The sequence below is a fragment of the Aythya marila genome, assembly GCF_965140915.1.
Source record: "Aythya marila genome assembly, chromosome: 2".
NCBI lineage: Eukaryota > Metazoa > Chordata > Aves > Anseriformes > Anatidae > Aythya > Aythya marila.
The window spans coordinates 51,097,384-51,118,136 of NC_139043.1; the positions used below are offsets into that span (position 1 = coordinate 51,097,384).

General features: G+C 39.4%; 1 protein-coding gene across 1 annotated transcript in view; it reads left to right on the plus strand.

Annotated features, from left to right (window-relative positions):
• The window catches only part of MBOAT1 (membrane bound glycerophospholipid O-acyltransferase 1), a 56,685-nt gene that overhangs the window by 10,816 nt on the left and 25,116 nt on the right, over window positions 1-20,753 (plus strand). The window contains exons 2-4 of the mRNA XM_082752453.1: window positions 10,406-10,551; window positions 11,115-11,192; window positions 14,915-15,010. Coding sequence (XP_082608579.1) covers window positions 10,406-10,551; window positions 11,115-11,192; window positions 14,915-15,010 — 320 coding nt within the window. The remainder of the gene's footprint in view (window positions 1-10,405; window positions 10,552-11,114; window positions 11,193-14,914; window positions 15,011-20,753) is intronic.

Consider the following 20,753-nt stretch of genomic DNA (forward strand, 5'->3'; position numbering starts at 1 on the left):
CAGTCAATGTCTGAAGTTAGGCACCTAAAATTAGACAAGTTCCAAACTCCAGCTTCCAGAGATATTTGCTGTAGATGTAAGGTGCTTGTAACACAGGCATAACTCAACAGCTGGCTACATTCTTATCCTCTTGCATGGTTCAAGATCCAAAATAAATGAGTGTAATGCTGGAGTATGCTGCAAATTCTGAGAAGAGAAGAAAAAAAAAAAGGGAAAGGAAGAACAGTCACAACAGGATATTGTAGCTGTACATGTTTTATTGGTGGCTTCTCTTCCTGCCACGGTTCTGAAGGGATTAAAAATAAGTCTGCAGCCCGCATAAATGAAGGTTAGATAAACACATTTTACGTTAAATACCACAGAGCAATAATTTTACCTTTTAAACTGTAGAATAATAAGGAAGAGTAGTATTTTATGACTGAAACCTCATGGTTGTAAAAACAAATATCAGCTGTTGGCAGTTTACTGAGGCTTGCTGATTCTACACAGTCACCAGTATAGCAAAGGAATAGGAGAAATATGATTGTCCCTTTTAATAATAATAATAATAATAAAGAAAACGTGGTCTTCTGGAAAAAGGATAAAAAAGTGAAGAAAAAGGTTATCTGGAAAAATGTATTTGCCAGTAGAAGCAAAGTATGGGGTGAGAATGGGAGACTCTGCATGCAACTCTAGAAAATAGAAACAAAGAAAGAGTTACTAGTTGTTATGTTTGCAAAGATAATTGCCTAAATAGAAATTGAAAATGTGATTTCCCAATCAAATGAATGGTTATGACTAGAGGTTACTACAAAAAAGGTGGCTCAGCATATACACCCCTCCCCTGGTATCATGTTCCTTTTTCCTCTCTCGTGGAAAAACCTGTCAGTTGCCTTTACTGATGGCTTCCCAAAATCTTTGTGTATCCTCTTTTGCCAGCAGGATATCCATGCTGGAAGGTAGCTGGGAATATTTTCAGTACCTTTCAGTAAATGCTGTGGCTCTGCAGTGTCAGAGAGGGTTTGGTGGCACCCTGAGGTCTGTGCCCCATGTCTTGCTAGGCTGGACTGTGAGCAGAAGAACATAGATCTTCACCTGTCTGTGTTGGTGTGCCCTGAAGGGATTGTTTTTAAGCTCAGCTTGAAACGTTTTCTTCAGTGCTCACCAGTTTTCATTCCCTTCTTCTGCAGGTGTTGTTACTGGGCGTTTCAGAGATGCACAGCTACTTAGGGAAGAGTTGAGGTTTGCAACATCTGCCTGCAGAAGCAGGAAGCTGGTGGTGTTTGACAACACCTGGGACAGAGGAGCATTGTTACCTGTGTCTCTTCCACACGTACTGGGCAGTAAATACACGGGCACATTATTTTCTGATATTTTTTTTTTCCTAACTCTATTTCAAGCACTTGAAGTGGGCTTGGTTTATTGCAGAACACCTGCTCCTGATATGTTATGCTATTTTAAATTGGCTTTAAATGGTAAACCAAAAAGTGGAGTGAGCACCAGGAATTGTAGGTCATTTTTGGCAATCCCACCTCTTACAATGAAATGGAAGTCCTGTATCATGGTCCGGAGACTCTTTCCTCTTTCTGTTAATGCATGGAGTATTGCTGCTCTTCATCTTCCTAAGTCTGCAGTGTACATTTCTGTGGCTAAGTTTATTCATCTCCATTCCTTTTATTGGCAGTAGAAGGACCTGGTTCAGACTTATGTTTTAGGAGTAGATTAATTGCAGCCTGGAATTCCCCATTAACAATAAAGAAATTCTGATGGGCTGGCTCTGATACTGACATCAGTGTTTGGAAAGAAAAATTCTACACCTTCCTTTAGCAAAGTCCTTTCATACAGTTTTAAATCATAGCCTAATATGCTACTTTTTTTACAGTGCCTTTGTCTTAAGTTACTAAGAGAATGATTTAAAGTTTAATACACGATGTTCCAGATTTAGATGTGTAAGGGCCTAATAAATTCTAACGTAATACCACTGATATGTCTGAAAGTCTTAGTCTTTGATCAAGGCACTTTATTCCAAGGACAATGGGTTTAAATTTATCACAGTGCTGACAGTTCCTTCGGGATTTTGGGGGGACAGGACAATAACTTTCTTTTCACGTAGAATAACTCATGAAGTTGGCGCTTTTTTTCCCTTGCGGATGTTTGTTTCTTTCATAGCATTCACTCACTGGGATATCATTGTGAATAAAACTGCTCGGTTTGTTGGTGTGTACTTCTATGGTGTGACATATTTTTCTATAGAAAAGGAACTGAAAATAGAATTGCACAGACATTGCAACAACAAAAATGGGGCAAACTATTTTAGATTTGCCAGTTCCCATTCTAGTGCAGGATTGCACTTGAAGCCTTCTGCTTTATTTTTAAACTGGTGGATATGTATGGGCACTAGGTTTTCATCTGGCCTGAAAGTTAAGCATGCTCCTGAGCTGGGACTTGAGAAGCATTTCTCTAAGCGTTGTACCATTCCTATATTCATGCAGCTTCCATTGGTAGTTGGGGAATATAATTTGCATTGAAGCCACAGACAGACATGCCAGCAGGATGGCTGGGTATACATATATGCCTAAGTATTGTCTTCCTCCTCTGTATTCTGAATAAATCACGTCTATTACACAGACAAGGCAGAAAGGTACTTGACTTGCTGTGCTGCGTTCTAAGTTTTTAAAAATCAAACCTCTGAATCTGGGGAAAAAATGCAGATCTGTGTTGATGATATCTTAGCAGTGTTACTGTCAAGTTGTTTACTATAGAATACAAAAACTCAAATTAGATGCCTGAACCCTGCAACTGGCAGAGGAAGGAGGGAAGCAATGCTGTGATGTCTCTACCATGGGTGATACCCAGTGCTGTGGGGACTTTCAGAGGAAGCTTCACAGGCACCAATGTCTCTGCTTTGTTGTGTTTTACTCTTCTGGAGTTGTTCTTTTCCTTGTTTCCATTCATTTTCACTTCAGCATCTCTCTTCTACCTTGAAGTATGCTTAAATTGGGTCTTCTGAGTGGATCCTCTGAGAAGAGCTGGAGTGCTGGAATAACGTGATGCCAAAGCAGATCTGTTCCCTCCACTTTAGTATGAATCTGGTGCTTAAGCAAGGAAGGTAGAAAATAGAAGATGCCATTTTTCCTATGGGAAGTGTAAGATCCTAGTGACTTACTACTTCCTCTAGAAGCTTTTGTAAAAAAACACAAGGCTGGTGGTCGTAGTTCTTTTTGCTGTTAAAATTCTTGTTTGGATAACTACATTTAACTCATCTTTCTTTTTTTTCTTTTCTGATTAAAATATCCTCCATACTTCGACCTGATGGCTGTAGTTTTCCTTTTAGACATCTGCCATATTATATCATGCAATGCAGTAGCTGCACAGAGGTGTGTCAAGTTGTTCTGTTTAAAGTACGCTTTTTGGGTAAAAGGTGCTGTAATTACAGTGTTGCCTCACTGCTGCGTAGCCTGAAGAAATGAAGCAGCTCTCATAACAGCCTGAAGGTCTTCTGAGTTGTTTTTATTTTATTTTATTTTAATTCCTGAATGAGTAAAAGTTCCAGCTTGCTTGATTTTACTGCTGCTTCTATTATAAGTAGAATTTAGTGCTGGCTATCTCAGGTACAAAGGAATTTCATCACACTATGTTTTGGCATTAGTCACTGAGAGAACAGTAATTACCGACTTGCAGGTAGTGGCAGAACATCACTGCACATAAATGATCACTACTTAAACATCTGTTCAACATACAGAGTCAATACAGTTCAGTGCAAGAGTTGTTGACAGCAAGCTAAAGGCTGCCTTTGGATCTGGTTCACGTGTTAAATGTATCAGCCATTGAAACTGTATGTATGAATGTCTAACTCTGCACTATGATGTAGGCTTGACTTACCAGACTTTTTACTTATCTGTTTTTTCTTTTTAAATTTCTGATGTCACAGAATTTAATCTGTTCTGTAGCTCTATTTGTGTGTCCTGCTAGTGATTATTCTGCTGGTGGCTTTGTAGAGGTAATCCAGAAAGAACATCTGTTTCAAGTTTATAGTCTAAATCACGGAAGGATATTTGACGGTGTAAGTAGGGAAACAGCAGAATTCATCCATGAAAACAGCACAACAGGCCAAAATGCAGTCGATTTGGCATATTCAACTTTACCAATTCCATATTCAGCATACATCAGCAGCAAAAAGGCCAGGGCTATAAGAACTTAGTGCTACTGCCGAAGAGGCCTGTAATCTGAAATGAATCATGCATGTACTCTTCCTTCCCTCAGGAGAGGTATTTCTCAGATTACTGTTTGCTTTGCTTCAAAATCTTCCACAGGGCTCCTACAACACAAATTCAGAGAAATGAGAAACCTGACATGATTTCTGTGATACTGCCCTTCTTTTTGGGGTGTTTGCCACTTCCCTGCATAGTAAAGTGATCTCTGCAGAGAATATTTGTCCTTAGGGTTCATAAAAATAGTCTGGAAGATCAAAATATTTTGAAAAAAAATCACAAAGTATCGCATATCTTTGAGAAAATCTTGACACACCCATTTCAAATATCACAATTTGGATGTTACGAAATGCTATCAGAACAGCAGGTCTATTTTTCAACATCAAAGTAGAAGCATCTCCAACAAAATGAACTTAAACATGTTGTTTGCCAGCTGTCCTTGGTTTTGTGAAAAATAATTTTTTAAAAAGAGAAAAACAAGTTACTGCGTTTCTCTAATGCTCGTTTTTTCTTTGCAAGCATGATACCTTACTGGAAGATGAGGCTGATCTCCAGTGAAGAGGAATGTTTTATTATAGCATTCCCCATTAAAAATATTTTTTTTCAATTCATTTTTTCAATTGTTCAAAAAAGACTACCACTATTGGACTCCACAGGCAGTGGTATGACTTGAGAAGAAGTTGATGTTGCCGTCAGTAGTTTCTATTAATATGCTTCCTTATGCTTTTCCAAGTACTGAAAACAGCTGTTTGGTGTTCTGTGGTAAGTTGGTTAATGAGTAGAGAAGAGATGCTAATTTACAAGATATAAAAAAAAAAACAACCTTGTAGCAGTCTCTTAAACTATTGCTCAGTACCTCACTAGTAGACAGCAGCAAATACTTAGTATCTTGACCATGGGCTATGATGTCATTTTTAAACTGCACACTTTCTTTGTGCAATGGATTTAAAGTCTTATTCTCCAGTTCTGCTGGTGAATGGTAGACTTAAAGCCTTATTCTTCAGTTTGCTGGTAAGCTCAAGGCCTAGAAGAGCAGAGGTATCTTCTGTGCTATCTATATTCTGAGGACAATCTGCATTATCTGTTGTCCAATGAAGCTGGCATGGACCTGAATGCCAGCTGGGAATATTTTGTCTGTCTGTGCAGAACTCACTTGCACCTCTGTCTGTGAGCATGTATGAACATGCATCAAGCCTGCTTTTGCGCAAGGGCTATATGTTGCAGGGGATGCATCAACACCATGTCATCAAACAAGTGACAAGTTAGCAGGGTGACTTATTGTATTGATTTTCACAGTGAATGAGAAGTAACTCAAATTAATAGCATTAATAAGATTTTTGCATACAGAGGACTGTCCGTTTTGAGTAATGAACTTAATTGCCATTTGGAGTTTGGAGAGAACTCTGTGGTCAATTTGTTATATCGTCCTAGATTTCTGGAAAATGAGATCAGATTTTCTGCTAGTATAATGCAGGAAGAAAGCAGTAAAGGAAAAGCAAAGTATTTTTGTGGTCAGAACAGAATGTAGGGCGTTTCTTCCTGATACTTAAGGAAAATGTTAAAAGCATTAAAATAAAAGACTACTTGCTTAAGCTTATTGTCTCTTCCGCAAGTATGATCTAGCAATCCTCAAATGTCTATTACCATTTTTTTAAATAGGGAGATTTGCAGATGCAAGGATTGTGGGATGAGTGGAATGAAGCTTCCCAAAGTGGATGATTAGTAGCCTACCCTGAACTGTGGTGAGCAGTAGCCAAGACTATTTGTCATGACTTGGTGAAAGGATGTAAAGCCAGGTTTTGCCTCCTGCCATGTTTTCTGTTTTCCATCTCAAGAACTTCAACCTAAGAAAAGGACTTTCCTTTTTATCCTTGTAAGATTTCTGGTTTTCATTGTTGTTGGTGTTTGTTTGTTTGTTTGTTTTCCACAATCATTTTCCAGTACACCAAACTACATATTCACCTGTCTTTTTCTGGAAGTGAAGTGTGGCAAATTGCTATTCCCCCAAGCCAGTTTTCCTCCAGAACAAAAGGTGATCTTTGTTCCCATTCAGCGTTGTTGGCAGGGGGTTCATTTCTTCCAGATGCTGACATTTTTAGAGACAGGTATCTAAGGCCAGATATTTGGAACTTTGATGTTGTGACTTGCCAACTGGCCCATAAAAGTGTCCCACTGCAGATGGTTAATGAGACCCAGTAAAAGATAAGACAAGAATTTTTTTGTTTTATTTCATTTTTTTTTTTCTGAGAAAGGTTAGGAAGTTGGAGGTGACTTCCCCATGTAATGCACCCTGCATGTTGATAGAGATAACTGAGAAGGTAACTGAAGGAGTTAGTGTTTCCCCTTTCTACAGTACCAGCTCAATATTTGCCAAGTTGGTTTTACCCTGTTAAAAATGGGAGAAGCTCCAAATGTTTGATGAATTTGGAATGAACCTTTTATGTCCTTCAAGGGATTTGATTTTAGTGTGAAGAACTGTATGGGGATCTTGAAGTCATGTTATGTTTAGTTATTCTTGTGTCAACATCATCCATGCTTATTCTATTGTTTTGACCAGAGTGATAGTTTTGTGTAAAATTCAGATTTGCAGACTGAACATCATTTTGTGTTAATGCTATTAGAGAATTTGAATGGATAAAAGGATGGAACAAAGATTTATTTTTCTTCCTTGTTCATACCTGGTGTTTACATGCTCTGGAGCCACCTGAATTTTTAAAGTCAAGACTATTAGATATTAAAGAATTCATTAACCGGACGACAATAACTATCAATTCAGTTGGGCTGTATCTGTTCCAGTTTTTCTCTCTCTTCAAAATTACAGATATCTTGTTTCTGCATTGTAAGGCTGCCTTCAGCTGGCTGTGACTCAGATGCAGGTCTTCCAGATGTCAGTGCAGGATACTGTGATGAGATAGGCTTTACATCCTCCAAAGTTTAATCATGGAAAATGAAGATAGTATCTTGTTTTGGCAATGTACCATGGGCTCTGATTTATTACATCTTACTTGCTGGACCATGGAAGAAAATGACTGTGTAAAAAAGAAAGGTGTTTCTTTTCTGCTAGCAAAATTGATGTGGAAAAAAAAATTAAGAACAACACTGAATATATGTGACTAGCATAAAAAAACAAGGGTTAAATGACTTATAATGATGCGTCATGATGAGAGATAATTGAAGGAATAATTCCCATATAATTTCTTTTCTGTTTCCATGTCATTTTTATGTGGACACCATCCATCCAAGTTCAGAAGCCCTCAATTTACTGTCAACAAATTGTTTTTAGCAACAGTGGAAATAACAAAAAAGGAGTAATATGAACTCTTTCCCCTTTAGGTAGCACAGGAAAGTGTGACTCTTACTTTGCTTGTGATCCAGTACAGCGTTTCTTAAACTCTCAGGGATATGTTCACTTCAGCACCTTAAATATGCATCGTGAAGGATAAGAGGCATGTTAAATGGAATGTAGTAAAATCACTGTCAAATGAATTGGCAGTGTTAGTGTGTGAGTGCATGTGTTTAAAACGGTTAGGTATAAATAATTAAATAGAGGTGGCAGTCATACAAAAAGCTATCACATCACTCTGTTATTCTGTAGAGTAATAGACCAGGTCTGGTGGCAGAGGCACTGCTCAGTTTTAAACAAGGAATTCAGCCTTCCAGGCAGATTGAATTCTCACAGCACTTGGAATGGAGTTCCCCAGTTTTGCTGGTACTTTTGCATTTGTCTTACGTTCCCCAAACCCAAGAAACAAACAACTGCCCCCCCTCTTTGTGACATGGTGGAGTTAAGAAGAGATTTGGTTTGGTTTATCTGTGCTTTCAGCTTGGCTCAAGTAAACTCATTAGAGACTGATCACTAGAAGTATTCTGCAGTTACTCAGCATCTCTAAAAGCCAGTCTTGCAGTAAATTGTGTTTTAGATCTTTCAGGGTGCTCTGTTCAGCTAAACCACACAGAAATCAGATGCCGTGTTTGAATTCCAAGTGCAAATGTCCAGTGGGAAAGGTACAAGAAATATTCCTCAGTACTCAAGCTTGTTCCCTTTTTTTTTTTTTTCCCAACAAGTACCAGATAGCTGATGGGTGACAGAAAGGTTTTATCAGTAATTGTTATATTTACCTGGCTTATGTGTTTATTAGTGTTTTGTTCCCCCTGTTGATGAATCTTTTATAACCAATCATGTTGTTTGTAATGTGTATGTGTTACTATAAACATGTATCTTGTGCACAGTGTTCATGTTGTTTTCTCCAGAAGCATTATGACCTTCCAGCATACCCTGTGTGCTTCTACCACAGATGTTTGAAGAGGTGGAGCTGGTATCTTGATATTAGGCATCCTGTTGCATGCTGTACAAATTGAAGGTGCTACAAACCAAACTGTGGATGATAGTTATTTTGTGGGAGAGAATCCAAGACTATAGTTTATAAGACAAACCAAAGCATAAAGGGTGTGCTTTTGCTTTTATCCCGGTACAAGTATTTACCCCAACTTCTGCAAAAGCAGCATAAGGAAGAAATTGTCTTGGTGAATCTGTGCAACAAAGTGTAGATGTAATAGTGACATGGCTGGTGTGCCCCTGCTACCTTTAATCCCAGTAGCACAGTTAATGCATGCTCTGAAGAAGCAATGGTGTGGGCTAGCGACAGGATATGTACACAAGGCTGCTGTGCTGTTATATACTGTGTGTTAGCTTGTGATGAAGTCGCTGCTGCTTGCTTTCTGCTGCTGCTATGGTTACCTGTCTTAGCCACATAAATGCTGTTATGAGTGTGTCTGCTGTGGGACCTTGCACTTTAATTTTGCTGATGTCCCATCATTAACATCTCAGACTGAACATATAGTGAGTAGATGAAAGTTTAAAAAAAAAAAAAAAAAAAAAAAAAAAAAAAGATTGCTTACTTTAACATTCTTTAGTGGTGTAAAACATCCATGAATAATGCTGCACAGAAGGGGATATTGTCTTTTAAACAACTGGTTTCTTGGACTGTTTGCTCTTTCCTTCTTTCTGTACACTGAATGAGAGAGGCTCTGCATACCGCAAAATTGAGCTTCCCTGGATGTACAAATATGACCATAAGTGGGAACAGGTTGAGGTGGCCTTAAGGTTCACTGAATAGTCATTTCCGTGCATTCATTGTTTGTGGAAGCATGTGTAGGGAGCATGAAGTCAGAACAGCCCAATAGTGATGTGCTCCCTTCAGCCTTTATGCTGTGGAAGGGGGAGAGAGAGGATGTGGATGTAGTGTTTTGAGTGTAACTGTATTGCAACAGGCCAAATGAGTATTTGGAATTTATGCTGCAGAATTTTGGTTTTGTGAGACCGGTGCCATTGTGTTCCTTTATTTTCTGTGTAAGATTTAAAAAGTAAGAACTGTTATATTCAAAGAAAGCATAAAGTACTGTCATGATAAGACACGCCCAACTCCTTGCTTTTAGGTGTAGTTCTGTAATATCTTCTATTTGCAAATGCTGGTAATTTACAGGAACGGTAAATAAGTAGATAAATAATATTTATAGGTGTTCCTGCTCCAAAGAACTAAAATTAAGTGAATCCAAGTATTTAAATAATTGCATTATTGTATTGCATTGCTGCAGTTCCTTGATTTCAGTGGTGCAGGCAGTAATATAGCCAACTAACCTTTAATAAAAGTGTTTGAACAGCACCATCTTGGATGTAGTCCACCAGAATAAAATCCATATGGGGCTCTACCATCTCATTAAACACATTGTAAATGTATTTTGACAAGAATGGTTGAAGCCAACAACCTCTGGACAGCCAGTGTGTCCAAGAGTAATATATCCTCCTCTCCTGGATTGATAGTTTCAGATAATCCTCTAATCCAAGTGATTGCTAATATGTTGTAGACTATTTAGCTTTGTGTGGTCTAGGATGACACGCTGCTGGAGAGCTCAGAGTGAATTAAAAATAATAATAAAGGATGGCGGATGAATAAATTAAATTAACTCCATCTGTCTAGGGCCCAGGCTGGTCTGCTTCCTGGCCTCTGCCTTGCACCAGGAGGGCAGAGAGGGGTGGAGAGTCACCACTTGGGCTCACAAATGAGAGTTCAGAGAAACAAAGAAAAATTAGTTTCTCTCTTTTTTTTTTTTCCCTTTCCTACCTCTGTTCTTTATTGTTCTGAGAATGGAGAGACTTCTCCTCCTCCACCTCCAAGAATTAAAATTTTTTTTTTTGTTTTTCTCTTCTCTTACAGATCAATTTTGTAGCCTGTCAACTGTTTGCCCTTTTGGCTGCCTTTTGGTTTCGCATTTACTTGGGTCCCAGTCATGCCAGCTCTGCTGTTCGCCATGCATTTGCCACCCTCTTTGGAATATACTTTGCTGTCTTCTGCTTTGGGTGGTGAGTATTTAATCACCAAGTAGACAAGGCTTGTGTGAAAATATTTTTAAACTCCATATCAGCTTTTCTGGATATTTTTTTTATTAGTCTTAAGACACTTTCTATTTCACAATCCTTTAAAATTAAAAAAAAAAAAGGGGGGGGAGGAGGGATGGGAGAGGTGGTGGAAATTCCTACCAGCATAACCACCCCAAGCCCTCAGAGTAAAATGAGCCATGAAAACATTTGTGAGTGAGGTATTTAATCTGTGATGTATTTGTTCTGGCAGTTAAAGCCATAGTAGTATGCTGTGAAGATAGCTTGTTTGGGAAAGATGCATCCAGTTTGAAAGTACACTTTGAGCTAGGCAGCTTTTTCTCTGAATCAAACACACTGACATCTTGTCAATAAGTGTTAATTTTTATTGGATATTCAGGCTATAAAAATGCCATTGTGATAATCCATGATTACTGCATCAACACACATTTATGTCATTCACATGAGAAAATATTCCCTCGCTCTGAACTGCCAACCCCTGAAGGTCACAAAGAAATCACCTAAATATTCACTTTGTTGTCTTCAAGGTATTCCATTCATCTTTTTGTCCTGGTGATGATGAACTATGGCATTATGAATACGGCGAGTATTCCCAACATCCACAGGTGAGCGTTTGTGGCCACAAGACTGGAGCTGCTCCTCTGGGCTTCTCTCCTTTCATCGAGAAGCATGAGGTTTTTTTCCAGTACCACTTTATCTTATTTCCTTACTTTCTTTCCCAGTTACTTGTAGGGGCTTTGTCCTTTTAGTTACAGAAGCAGCTGTAATTCCAGTTTGTGATTTTTGCCTTGATATATTGCATTTCCCTATGAAATTGCTGGCCCCAAAAGTAGTCTTTTGCAGGCTTAGCATTTTATGCCCAATCCCGTGGTTTCTTGAACATAATGAAGTCATTTTCTCCTTGGTATTGTGTCCTTGAGGATTGCTTTAAATAATCATTTTTAATGGGTTTTCCCCCTCGCTGCTTGACCTTTAAGTATTTTCCACTTATTCTTGAGTTAGGTAGTTCAGTTAGGGTCATTGTGGCAGCTTAACTTAGTGATCTGTGAAATAAGTCTTGTATTAGCTGCTGGGCTTGGAGCTTGAAAAAGTAGAAAGTTCCACATGCGTTATTACTTTGAAGCAGAAGCTTACAGCAGCATCATGAGAAGTTCTCGACTATGGGATCTTTCCTTTCCCTGCACAGATGTCTTGGAGGAAGACACATAAGCCACATAAAGGGCTCTATCAAGTGAGTGCCTTCCCAGCTGAAAGACAGAAAGCACTCTTATGAAAATGAAAACTATGTGGAAGTTACGTGTGCTTCTTTCACTGAATAAGAGGAAATTCTTGTGAAGGAACTCCTCTGCTCAGTCATTTAGCCTTCTCATGTGGGTGCCATACTCTTATAGCAAGCAAGAATTTTAAAAATTGTGTAGGCAGAGTTATTTGCTTCCCATCAATTTGCATAATTGGGAAATTTTATTTGTAAAACTGCTACTTTATAGCAGGCTAGAGGGATGAGCTGGCAGTTCTTACCACTACTTTACTTTTGTGCTGGCATCCCTAAGAGTACGTGGTTCACCCTGTGGTTTGGTTTGGGTGTGTTACAGGTGGTTTCTCTCTGTGGCTCTTTCTGCAGCTGCTGATTAATTCAGCATGCTGAATTCACATCAGTCTGAACTGGGGATCTGAAACTCTTTCTTCACTTGTCTTCAGGGTCATGGCTGTCTGAGGATCTAATGCTCAGATCTCCCCTTCTTCTTTACCACTTCTCGAGGCAACCCCTCTCTGATATCCAAATGGGAAGCATAATTTATGATTTGTCGAGGACTGCTTAGAAATGTGAATGATAAGCAACAGGCCTGTCTTACAGCAGTTACTAGCATTTTGCACTAGCACAATAATGTTAATGAAGAAGGTTTATTTTATTTATTTATTTATTTTTTCCCCCAGCCCATCACAGAGTATGAAGGCAAAGCCCAGAAGTCCAGAGATAATTAATATATTTTTTCAAAGTAATTGGACAATGTTTGTGACAGAAATGCCATCCAGAGGCCAGAAGGAAAAGTTGTTAAAAATGTGTACTATTTGTCTTCCAGTCATTATCCCTGCCCATCTCTTGAAGAAATGCAGGAGTAACTCGTAACTGTGAGAGAGATGAACTGTAGGAACCAAGACTACGCAGGGAATCATCTAATGCTTGTATCTTCCTAGACAAGTTGGAGTGGTAGTAGGAAATTGTCATGGTTTCATCAGGAAACCCCCTCACTCTTGCTGTTCAGCCACTTAGTCACAATGGGAAAAACACCTATACATAGGAATAGAAACTAAGCCAGTTTGCATAATGTCATCTACTACAGCAAGATAGTCATGTGTGTACTTGAGTAAATGTGAAATAGCAATTCAACATGCTGAAAAACCTTAGGAGGGCTGGGAAGATTGGGTTAGGTCTTTTCTACTGTATTTCACTATACTTGAAGCACATACACATTACTAATTTTAACAAAATAACTGTATTCAAGTGGCTTGAGAAACTTGAAAAAATCAAGTGTAACAGCTGGACCCGTGCATGCAGAAGGCCTCTGAGAATGCTGGGACCTGTGTAGTGGGAGTCCAAGAGTTGCTCTCACCCCCTCTTCTCTCCCCAAATACAAGTGGGAGTGAACAAAAAAAATAAAGCAACAACATAGTTTAACCTGCATGCACCTTCCCATGGTTATTTTCAGCTGGTATGGTCTCGTGTGAGGCTGCCAGCTTTCAAGACCTATAAACTGACAAATTAATATAGCATCAGAAACACTCCCAGCTGCAGCAGCAACTCTGTGTGTCTCTTTCTGCACACCCCCATTTCAATCTAGGTGCTTTACATTTATGCACTGAGGCTTATTTTAGACACTTCATCCCATCTATCACAGTTATGTATCTTGGCTGGGTGACTTGCCATTCTCAGTCGATGAGAGGGAGCCCGAGGACCTCACTGGACTGGATGTCTGACTGAGATAAAGTAAGATAGATTCTGCTCTGAATCGCCTGAAGAAGCTGTCATGTCCCCTCAGCCTGCCTTTCATCCTGCTGTTTGCTACGACCACGTGCACTGCAGGTTGTCTTGTGATCCTTGGCTTCAAACACATCACTGTCACTCGCACTACAGTTTATTAGTCCCCAGGGAGGAAAAAAAAAAACTAATTTCTTTTAAAGCCAGCCATAATTTGAGAAAGGCCTGGCTCATTTTCAGTCATCTGCCGACTGTGGTTCTTGTTTGATTTCATCCTTAGTTCCCTGCTCTGCCCCATCCTATTCTGTGTCTGGTGGGGGAGGATACTGCCTGTGGCTAGGCTCTGCTGGGTGTGCAGGATGGGCAGTCTCTTTCCTCTGTAGGTCTTTGTGTCTTCTTCTTTTGCTAGCCTCTCCTGATGCAGGGAACTCCAGCAGGCCTGGTCATGGCCAATCTCAAGTCCATGGGATATAAGCCTTTCATTCTGGTGTCCCAGCTCACCATTGCACTGTCTGGTTTGCTTCATTTGCCAGTCTTGTTTCCAGATATCCACCTGCTTCTCACCTTCCTGGTGTCCTCTCTCTTGCTTGGGTAAACAGAGGGAGAAGTTAGTTGTGAGAAGTGCAACACCTGGCCCACCTGGGTGCTGCAATGCTTCCAGACCTCAGACCACGCAAGTCATATGGTAGACAGTGTCATGCTGCTCTCCTGCCCGCCAATTTTGGGGTCATCTTGGAAAATGGAGAGTGAATTTGTCAAACTCCACGTAAGGAATGCTTCTTCTGGAAAGTGGCATAATTTGGTATTTAGAACTGAAAAGATTAGGCTATGCATCATTATCTGCCTTTACACAGAATCAGAAGAGAGAAAATATCTTAAACTTGAAATAATATAGTTTTTCGTAGGTCAGTAAGAGTTGTATGTGTAAATAAAGGGCATGTACAGATAAAAAAGGCAATGGATAACTTCAACACATGCAACATCATCTGGTTTCAATACATCAAATATATGAGTGAGACAAATTTCAAAATAGCATGCTAGAGGGGGAGCTCTAAAATTGGAATGCCCAACTTGAAGTGATCATATATATATATATTTTTTTTTTTTAATTTATTTTTTTCCTACCCACAGTGTGAGGAGGCATCTCTGTAATTTTTCAGCTGGGTTGAAATCCTTAGAAATCCTCTTGTAAATTTTGTGAGATCTTGAATTATAGACTGGGACTTGTAAACAACATAATTTGCAAAAACGAAGCCACACTCCTAAACAAGCCCAAGCCCAGTCTGAGTGATTCCTTTTCTTGTTGGTACTTGTGTCGGTAACTATGTGTTCTGTATGTTATGTTTTTAGGTACTCCTTTGTCGTAGCTATGGGATACCTCACGTTGTGCCACATAAGCCGAATATACATATTCCACTATGGTATTCTCACTACAGATTTTTCCGGGTGAGTGAGTCTGCAGGCTGGGTCCTGCATCAATTAATATTAGATGAATTTAGCACATTTTATGAATAATATTGATGTTATCTGGGGAGCGCCCACAATTCTGTTTGGCTTACGCTTTCTCTAAGACCTTTTTAAAGGAGGAAGGAACAAACACTGTGTTTTTTTTTAGTGACTCATTGCTTCTGCTGTTTCCCTGCTAGGTGCTACCTGGTTAGGAAGGTAGGTGGTGGTTCCCCCTCTAGCAGCCTGTGAGGGCAGCTCTGCACAGTCTCTTGCAGGTGCTGGAGGAGCGAGCCAGTGAGGCTGGTGCTCTGGGTCCCTGGTGCTCAGTCCTGAGAGGTGGCGTGGGCTGGGGTGGGCTTCCCTCCTCCCACTTTTGTGGGCATGGCCATTGGCTTGGAGCTGTCCTTTCCCCTGTTCCCATTTATCCACATCTGGGAAGGAGGCCAGGGGTGGCATTGGGAGGGTGTTTCCCACCCCAGGGGCTCTAGCTGCTGGGAAGGGAGGCTTGGGGGGCGACTGGCTGGAGGAGCTGGGTAAGCAGAGAAGAGATCAGCTGTCCATCTTTGTGCCCGTGGTATGGATTCTGTCCTTGGAGCAGGCTGTGGCTGCTGTTAAACAGCGCAGCTTCTCAATATGCCATGCATTTCTGTGGAACGGTGATGTTTATATGAACTGTTGGCTCTCTGTTTGATTTCCCTGACGCCGTAGAGGATGCTTTGCAAAAATATAGGCAGCTAATGTTGTATATTTATTTTATGAGAGGAAGGCATATTTTCTGCATGAATTAAAAACTGTGCTAATCCATATTCCACTTGTTTAATTGAATGTCTGAGTACAGAGTAATTTTTAACATACCATGAAAAATCTCTGTAAACTGTCACAGTAAGTTATAGATGACTCTTCCAAGTCTCTGTTGTCTTACAGGCATAGAGTAGGAAACTACTGTGTGTGCATGTGTCTCTGTGTGAGGTGGTGCTGGGTTTAACTGTTTAATTACATTTCTGGAAAAAAAATATGTCATTTTGGTACTCTTGAACTTTTTTTTAGAGGATGGGGTAGGAAACAGAACTCACACATTTAGAGAAATTTAGTTCTCTAATTTTTCTGTGGTTCTTGTAATACACAAAAGCATGTCCTGAATGAGTGTGGCATACCAAGAAGCCTATAAATGGGACTGGAATGTTATAGCTCTGTGTGTGTATGAGACAGAGAAAGCAATGTGAGAGAGCGTGCTTTTCTGAATAGCATGTTCAGAAATGCACTGTGAGGCATGTTAGCTGTCTCTTTCTGAAGACATTTAGTAAGGATCCAGCTGAGACTGGGGATGGCAGAAGAGGAATGGTAGTTGTTTTTATAAACTAGGTAGCATTTTCTTCCCTCATGGTGAAAAGGGAGCTACTCATCTAATGATGACCTTTCAGATAACAGTAGTGAAAGAATAATACCCGAACTTTTACTATTTGTTTTAGTCCTGATCCTTAAGATACAAACCAATTCTTAAACCAATCAAATACAAAACTGCCAAATAGGAAACAACTGGCAACTGTAGTACAGATGGCAACTACATCTTCATGTAACATTTTGAAAACAAAGAATGAAAATGAAATATTGTAGTGGTATTAATAAAAACTTGCCATCTAAAGTGCTCAAACTGAGATCAGCCCCATAAATCTCTTCCAACCTGTTTTCCTGAGTTGTGAACAATACATGCCCTCTGAAGCTTTGTGCACATGCCTAGAGATGTTATGACTGAAAGAGAGAAAATATTCTCCTTGACCACAGTTTTGCCATGTATGAGCAGAATTTGAACCTCTTCTTCCCCATTCTTGCATGTTTGATGGTTCCACATATATTGTGTGCAACAGTTGGGAAGCATTCAAACAGGCTTCTGGCTGGATGATCTTAAAAATCTCTGTCAGAACTTGAGAAACTACTAAAACAGAATCCATGTAGCAATGCCAATCTCCCTTCAGCCTCCCAGCCTTTTGTTTGAACATAATGGGGGAAACAATAAAGAAGCACACCCCTGGATTTAGGGGAATTGTTAAGAATGAACAAAAAGCCTGTCATCTGCTAATTTGTATTTGAGCTCTCAGTATCCCTTAAGTCTCTGGTGATACCTGATTACAAGGAAGAAGTTTTAATCCACATCAGATAGGCACGTAACCTATTCTAGTGTCATCAGCTTTCTAGTGTTGATTCCTTGAGGTGACAAGCCAGATGTTAAGTGGATGTTTCTCAATGTCAGTGCTGCAAGTTGGTATACCTTGTTTGCTCTTGCGACCTGCTTTGTGCACTTAACAGTTTGCATGCATAACCCTTTCTATGTGTGTTTCAAAATATATGTTTTTGGTCCCTTAGTAATTGTTGGTTGTTCTTTTTGTTTGGTCTTCCCCTTTCCTTTCTGTGAACACAGCTTGTAAAATGTGAGTAGAGATGGACAGAGAACAAGGTGTAACTTTTGAGTCATATCTTAAGTAAAGGAAAATGAAAGATCAAGCTGTGACTCATCACTTCAAGTTTAAGGAGTAAGGGAACTTGTTCTCTACTGGTGACTAGTTAATTCTTCTAAGTCCAGCAAAGGGTAGGTCCTGACTCCCACAATCAAAATGATGCTCAAGCTTCTTGCAGCAACTTCTTAAATTAAGAGTTTTCATGTATTGCATTGTACTTAGATGAAAAGTCCTCTTCTATAAACTACATGACAGGTTTTAATGAAGACAAAATCCAGCTTGCTATCCTTTAATTTTGATTATATATAAATACATATTTAAATTTAATCAAAGTTCTTTCATTTATCTTATTTCACAAAAATGTTTTGACACAACCTAGGAAATTTCTCCTGACATCTTTCTCAAAGAAAACCCAATTTCTTTTTTTCAGCACTAATTGTAAGATATGTGAATGCTGTGCTTCCCCCCTTAACTCATAATCAGTCTTTGAGAGAAACATGCATATTTTATTTTGCTTGGTTTGCATGGCATTTATACATTGTACCAAGGAAAACTAAATCCTAACTCTTTCTCTCTTTTTCTCTTTCTTATTTCTTCTTTATGCTAAGAGGATTATGCTGGTAAGTTGCCTGGTTTCTATACAATGTTATAAAAATGGTAATACTAACATACATTTTTGTTCATTGTGTCAGGCTTAGACTGAGTATAGTAATACTCTGGCTTTAGGGAGAAATAAGTTTAAAATAAAATCAAGGGATTTTGGATGGGATTTCTGAGAACTAGTAATAGATATGGCTTCAATCTAGCAAGCTACATGAGCAAATACCATATGCATATGATCATCTGGACAGAATTCAGGGGAACTCCTCATCCATGTGAAGTTTTGTGTCTGCTTTAATCCTTTGCTTGATTAAGACCATAAAGGTTTTTCCTCTTTGAATTCATGCACTGTCTGAGCAAAATTTCATAATATTGCAGCTCCTTCTGTCAGGAAATGGTCAGCCATGCATATGTGAGCTTATTGGTGCCATTCCTTACAGAAAAAAGCTCAGTTTGTGAAAATCACCGTATATACTGGCATTGGTTTCAGCCTGCTGACCGTCTTGGGGACACCAGAGCCTTGATCACCAGGGAGGTGCAAGCAGTTTTCCTCCCTACAGAAACCCCTTACATTCGTGTTAATGTGGACATCGCTCCCAAGAACTAGTGGATATCTTAACCTGTTAGCTATATTCTACGTGCCAAACAGCAGCGTTATTAGCAAACTGATCTGAAAAGGATGGTCATTGAAAGAGCTCTCCAGAAAAGCCATACAACCAGATACTTCAGTAATGAGTGTCGCTTCAGGCAGTGAATTCTTGTGAAGGTTCATGTTTTTCTACTGTTTTTCCCCTCTCAATGGCTTAGTGTCAACCACAAAAGAAAAGAACAAAGGTACAACAGCCAGCTTTTACAAAGGAAATACATTTGCTGATGGAAACAGACATAGAACTACTCTGTTCCCCTAATGCTGCGTTGAACCACAGTGCAGAAATACTATCTGGTCCTGTGAGTTTAGTTGGTTATTTTTATTTTCTTCTCCTTAAAATATATTAAGTGCAGTGTGTTGTTTGCAGTGTTTGTTCCAGAACCTCTGGATCGCTCTGGTGCGCAGCAAGTCTCTAGAGGCAGTATTAGCAGAGCAGGTGCAGGGCAAACAGTGCAAGCTTGGGGCTGGTTTCTGCTGTTAAAACTGCCCTATAAAGGGCTGCTTTTCTTTTTTCTGTGCCTGGTCACTGCTTGGCTATTTTGCCAGGCCTTTGTGCCCTTGACACTACACTGAGATCACTTACCATGGTTGCACAGAAGCCCTGAAGGAGCTGCAACATGGGAACTACCAAGCCAAGATTCAAGCAGTCAGTCGACACCAGAAAGTTCCACATATCTAGTGTGCCCTGGGATGCTTTTCTAGAAGTAAATACTATATTAAGTGAAATATTTCTGTTATGAAGGTGTGAAATACTGTTTGGGATCTTTCACCAAAAAACAACAAGAAGCAAATTGGAAATTGCTTTGGAGGCATGAGCATGTTCAGTGAAATGTTCTTCCTCTGTGTATGCTTCAGCAGTTCTTCATTTTTCTGTCGAAAGGGGAAGTCTGAGCCTGTTGCTATTGAAGCTGTTGTGGTGTCCCTGGCTTAGTGATCGCTTTGCCAGCACAGTTAATGTCATAGTGGAGTGTGTCTCTGTGAACTCCTCATACTTGTTTCCACGTTAAAGAGACAAACCTGAAATAAATGTTTGCTTTTTTTTTTTCTTCCTGCAATGAGCCCTTTGACTCCACCTACTCTCTTAGTGAAATCAGGTCAGTGGAAACTATTTCTAGCTAGTGTGTGCCAGACTTCTCCATGGGATTACCTAAGGTCAAGCAGAGTCTGCTTGGTAAACGTAAACGTCTTCTCTCATAAGCACTGAAGGTTGCTTGGTGCAGAAGCCTGTCTGTGATATGGGGAGGATCCCCATAGCAGACCACAAACTAATGCAGACATCCTGAGTTTCCCTGGCCTGTGCTGCTGGACAAATTTTGGTGGGACAAGTCATGTTTGAAAATGACATTAACTGAAATGTTTGTTTGGAAGGTTTACTCAGGGGAGCAAAACCTTGTCTTTATTCAGCATCCTCTGTAAACTGTTGCATCTTTATTTTGTTATTTTTCAATGCATTTTAATTCAGGTAGAAACGGAGATTTTTTACTTATTGAAATAAATTATTTCATATTAATAAAAAATTTCATGCTAATAATTTATTTAAAGAAATTCACTAAAAACTTATTTAATGAAATAAATTGTCTTTACTATTTCGTATTAAATGCTTGGGACAGTTTAAAAAATAATTAAAGGTTGTCCAATATGTTTCGTGTGTAGGTGGCGCAATGCAGCTACAACTTATCATGGCGGGGGTTTGTAACTAGATGGTCTTGAAGGTCCCTTCCAACCCAAACCGTTTTGTGATTCTATGCAATGTTCTGTCCTGGGGTAGATCTTTGTGCTTCATCTGTAAATGCAAGTCTAGATTTTCTTTTTTAATTCAATCTAACAGTTTGTCCCAATCCCAATAATCTGCCCATCTCTCTCAGAATCTGGGAGAAAGAAAAGATTATTTGAAGTTTTATAGTTTTGCAAACTCCCTTTCTTATCTGTAGCACTTCTAACTTTTTTTTTTTTTTTCCAGTTGAGTCTAAGGTCTAAAATATTATCATGTTAGAAACACTTGACTATATGTGATATGATATTAGGGCTACTAAGATGA